At 40.4% G+C, this 5,387-nt stretch overlaps 1 protein-coding gene across 1 annotated transcript; it reads left to right on the top strand.

The window, feature by feature from the left end:
* The first annotated feature begins 785 nt into the window (after nucleotides 1-785).
* Nucleotides 786-5,086, top strand: LOC120131407 (probable inactive receptor kinase At5g10020). Its single transcript, XM_039148405.1, has 3 exons — nucleotides 786-1,872; nucleotides 2,433-3,998; nucleotides 4,357-5,086. The coding sequence occupies exons 1-3, from the start codon at nucleotides 969-971 to the stop codon at nucleotides 4,968-4,970; spliced, it is 3,084 nt and encodes a 1,027-aa protein (XP_039004336.1). The 5' UTR covers nucleotides 786-968; the 3' UTR covers nucleotides 4,971-5,086.
* Nucleotides 5,087-5,387: the final 301 nt, after the last annotated feature.

Here is a 5,387-nt window from a genome sequence, read left to right as displayed (position 1 = left end):
AACAGTCGAGTGACAAAAAAAATTTAATGTCTAAAGTTCAGTGAGAATTAAAAAAATTGAAATTACAATGAATAAATATAAGAGTAAATTTAGTAAGTAAGCGAATAATTTACCCTAAAATATTTCAACCTGCACAAAAAAGCTAAGTAAAACAGTCTTGGGATTAATCAAAAACTCCACCAGCTAGTAGTTCATCGATTCATTGCATGTTACTATGTTTTATTCAATGAAATAATGATCTGATTTTAAGAACTAGTCAACACCCAGAAGCACGAATCATTGCTTTGTTTTCTCGCTTCTTTGTTCTTCATTAAATGTGTCTGCAATTTACAACCACGTTAAAAACCAGACCACCTAACACATTTCGATCCCCCACACACATTCACACACCTCCCTTATCTCACCCTTTAACATGGGTTTTACTCCCTCGTGCTCTGGTCTTTCCCTGCATCTTTGACCTTCTCTTTACTTGATACAACTTCCCATCTCAATACATTTTCTTGTACTTTCTTTGCAACTTCCTAAGCCGCTTCAGGTTCAAGATTCTTACTTTAAGGCTTTTAGCTACCCTTTTTCCACGGTTCCTCTCTTCTTTCCTTGTTGTCAAGCATTATCTTCTCGCCTGGCTCTCACTCTCAGGCTCAGTCCTTTGGTGTGATGTTATACTCCTTTTTTTGGGATATCTGGCGCTTCTGAGCTTGTTTCACTTGATTTGGGTTTCAGTTTATGTCAGTGGACATGGGTTTTGAAGTTCATTCATTGGCCCCTTAGATTAGTCTTTTAGCTTTTGTAAGTATCCCATTTTTGAAATAGTTGAATTCTTTCAGTTTTAAACTGCATTTATATGTAGTCTTTTAGCTCATTTCAGCATTGCAGCTTGTTGTAGAAGTTCGCTATAGCTCCTGTTCCATTCTGATATATTCACTAAGGTTTGTGGGGGTGGAGGTTTGGGGACTTTGTCTGAAGGAATGCAGAGATTCAAAATTTTATGTTTGTTGTTTCTGGTAGTGACTACATTTGCCCAATCTGATTTTGAAGCACTTTTAGACCTGAAGAAAGGCATTGAGAAAGACCCTTCTGGTAAAGTTCTTGATTCATGGGACTCCAAGTCCTTGGCATCTGATGGGTGTCCCAAGAAATGGTTTGGCGTCACCTGTAATGAAGGCCGTGTAATTTCAATCACTCTAAATGACTTGGGTTTGGTTGGGAACTTCAGTTTCCCTGTCATTGCTGGTCTTAAGTTGCTTAGAAATTTATCCATTTCAAGCAACCAGTTGACAGGGACCATCTCGAACATCGGCTCGATTCGGTCTCTCGAGTTTATGGACCTCTCGGTTAATGCCTTTCATGGGGTTATGCCATCAGGCATCGCCAATTTAAAAGATTTGGTTCTGATGAATCTTTCTTCAAATAGTTTCGAAGGCACATTTCCCTCTGGGTTTAGCAACCTTAAGAGGTTGAAATATTTAGATTTACGATCAAATGGCTTTTCTGGGGATATCATGAATCTTTTATCCCAATTGGAAAGTGTGGCTCATGTGGACTTGAGCAGCAATCAGTTATCTGGTTCACTGGACTTGGGGCTTGGAAGCTCCAGTTTTGTTTCTTCCATTCAGTATCTAAATATAAGCCGGAATTTGGTGGTTGGAGAGCTCTTTGCTCATGATGGAATGCCGTATTTCGACAGTTTAGAAGTTCTGGATGCTAGTAATAATAAGTTAGTGGGAACTTTACCTTCTTTCAATTTTATAGTCTCTTTGCGGATCCTTCGGCTTGGGAACAACCAGTTGTCAGGATCACTACCAGAAGCACTTTTGCAAGAAAGCTCCATGGTCTTATCCGAACTCGATCTCAGCCTTAATCAACTTGAAGGTATTTCAACTTTATTTCATAACTTCAGTGAGCAATTGTATCTGTCAATGTATTGTGCTATTTAATCCTAGTTTGCTTTATATCATAAATTTTACCCTGCCTTGCTAATTAAGCAATGCGCATGGCAATGACAATCTTGGAGCGTCGCATTATGCATCTGTACCTATAGCATTTGATTCTTTTCTTCCAGCTTTCGGAAAACATCGTAGTCTCCCTATCTTGAACTAAACTGGGGTAGAAAATGTATGTTATCCTTTTCTGGTTTCGTAAAACTGCAAACAAGTTTGTCTCGGATCATTTTAGAGATGATCAAACTAACATGGTAGCTATGCAACGTGACAATAAGTTAAAATAATTTGTTTCAAAATAGTATAACCCCTTGACATTAAATGTAGTTAAATTCACTTGTATGGTAAGTTCAATTAGTAGGTCCTTTCTATCGATGCCGGATTTGTAGTTCAGAGTCAATTCTTCAAGGTTTCATATGCTGATTACTTTTGGTTCCAGTATATTATATTTGTAGTTCAGAGTCAATTAGTAGGTCCTTTCTATCCATGCAGGGCCAGTAGGAAGTATAACCTCATCAACTCTAAAGAAGCTCAACATATCATCAAACAAACTCTCGGGGTCCTTGCCGTATAGGATAGGGCATTGTGCAGTCATAGACCTCAGTAACAACATACTCTCAGGGGACTTGTCTAGAATCCAAGGTTGGGGGAATTATGTGGAAGTTATTGAATTGAGTTCAAACTCTCTGACCGGTACCTTGCCGAACCAAACTTCTCAGTTTTTAAGGCTGACTACATTCAAGGTATCAAACAACTCATTACAAGGTGTGCTTCCAGCAATTTTAGGATACCCAGAATTAAAGGTCATCGATCTTAGCCTCAACCACCTTAACGGATCTCTCCTTCCCAGCCTCTTCGTGTCAACAAAATTGACTGATCTCAATGTTTCAGGCAATAACTTTACTGGTTCGATACCTCTTCAGGACATAAAGAACATGCCTTCCGTAAGTTCTGCAGAAAATTATAGCCTGGTGACTCTTGATCTGTCTTATAACTCATTAACGGGCAGCTTGCCCCCGGAAATCGCCAAGTTCCATAAGTTGGAGGTTCTTAACCTATCCAATAACAAACTTGAGGGCAGCATCCCTGATAGTCTTACTAACGAACTGAAAGGATTCAATGTGTCTTTTAATAATTTCTCTGGTGTTGTACCTGACAACTTGAGGGGATTTCCCGACTCATCATTCCATCCTGGAAACTCCTTACTGAAGTTGGGTTCTTTTCCATTGTCGCCAAAAGGTTCTTCCAACCTGAATTTGAAGGCTCATGGGTCTCAGCTGAAACCTGTCGCCAGAATTGCCTTGATTGTAGGCTTGGTTGGTGGTGCTGCTATAATAGCACTTGTGTGCGTAATGATTTATTATAGGAACAACTGGCAGGAAACTACGAGCGAGGGCCTGAAAAGAAACGGCAGCAAAGAAACCGTACATCACGGAGAGTATTCCCATTCTCATACATCAGCACCTTACAGAAGCAAGGATTCATCCTCGTCTTCATTTAGTTTCCGTCGAGAGCTTTTGTCATCAACCAAAAAGGGTTCTGCATATGATCAGGGAAACAGTTCATTCATCTTAAATGACCCTAAATATCTTGGTCATCTCGAGTCCACAAGAAGAGATGATGGAGTGGCTTCTCCCATGTCTATCTTGTCGTCTTCAAATGCATCTCCAACAAAAGACCAATTTCCATTTGAGAGTTCGAGTGCACTACAGGTTCGTTCTCCCGATAAACTAGCTGGGGATCTGCATCTCTTTGATGGATCTCTGACACTGACCGCAGACGAACTTTCACATGCTCCGGCTGAAATTATTGGAAGGAGTTGCCACGGGACATTGTATAAAGCTACGCTTGACTCTGGTAATGTGTTGGCTATCAAATGGTTGAAGGAAGGGATAGCAAAAGGTAAAAAGGAATTTGCGAGGGAAGTGAAGAAACTCGGGTTCATCAAACACCCTAATTTAGTTTCTCTTCAGGGTTATTATTGGGGTCCCAAGGAGCATGAAAAGTTGATCATATCAAATTACATCAATGCACAATGTTTGGCGTTCTATCTGCAAGGTAGGATGAGAAACCAATTTGTTGCCTGTGTTAGGTGACAGTTTCAGTGCTGGTCGAATTTCCGGGATCTCGATTTTCGTTCATAATCTGCATTGTTAATACTCTCGTGTACACACAACTGCATGTATTATCATAGTTTAGGTACAGCAGAAACGACTTTGTTACAGAAATATAATCGATGAGTCTAAATCTGGAATAATATGCAAGATTGTAGGAAATATTAAAGAGAAGTACACAAAACTGCATTGTCTTTTTGTTATATTAGGTCATTTGATTCTGTAGATTGAACTGTATGCAGAATGGTATTGCACGCAGAGTCTTGAGTTTCACAACTAATGTTTCTTAAATTCTTCTGCAGATACGGAGCCAAGAAAACCGTTGCCCTTGTCTCTGGACGAACGGCTTAGGGTTGCTATAGATGTGGCTCGATGTCTGAACCACCTACACAATGAGAGCGCAATACCCCACGGCAACCTCAAGTCTACAAACATTTTACTAGAAACTCCAAATTTGACTGCACGCCTCACTGATTACAGTCTCCATCGGATACTGACATCAGCAGGCACAGCTGAACAAGTTCTGAATGCAGGTGCTCTAGGCTATCGCCCCCCTGAATTTGCTAGCTCAAGCAAACCATGCCCGTCCTTAAAAAGTGACGTATATGCCTTTGGGGTCATATTGATGGAGCTTCTAACAGGAAAGAGCTCGGGAGAGATAGTTTCAGGGAGCACTGGTATGGTTGATCTAACCGACTGGGTGAGGTTGTTAGCATCGGAACACCGTGCCGGTGACTGTTTCGGTCCTATGATATTGGGAAGGGATAATGGTGAAGACACGCGTAGAACGCTCGATGCCATGCTACATGTGGCTCTGAGATGCATCCTACCGGCACAAGAGAGGCCCGATATGAAATCGGTTTACGAAGATCTCTCGCTAATCGCATTACAGAAAGGTAACCAAAAGGGGTTGTAACCGTGTAGCTTAACTACTAACCCCACATTTATTGCTTCTTTACTTTCATAAGTCCGGAATTCACGTAGTAAATCTCATTCGGATAGGGCTAGTAGGAAGGAATAAAGGGTTAACCATTCTTTTTTAACCCTTCTCTATGAATGTAACTTAGGTATATTCTTCGTTTGACTCATTCTGTGGAATGTAAGCCCTATTATATAGCCCTATGTTTCTTTACATTTTATCCATATTTCCTAATGTTAAACATTTTAGTGGAACGAATAACATTACCTCCAAAGATAAAGAAAAGGGTTGTAAATATCCTCGAGTGGGTGCAAATTTTACCCTTTTTGATCTCTATAGACAGCACGTAAGAGTTGGTGGAGATGCCTTTTGCAGCCCGTCTTCGAATTTCCAAACCAGATTTATTGGTTCAAA

This window comes from Hibiscus syriacus, unplaced genomic scaffold (assembly GCF_006381635.1).
Source record: "Hibiscus syriacus cultivar Baekdansim isolate YM2019G1 unplaced genomic scaffold, ASM638163v2 tig00110556_pilon, whole genome shotgun sequence".
Lineage (NCBI taxonomy): Eukaryota > Viridiplantae > Streptophyta > Magnoliopsida > Malvales > Malvaceae > Hibiscus > Hibiscus syriacus.
The sequence above is the reverse complement of the archived record's forward strand: the minus strand, read 5'-3'. Positions and strand labels throughout refer to the sequence as shown.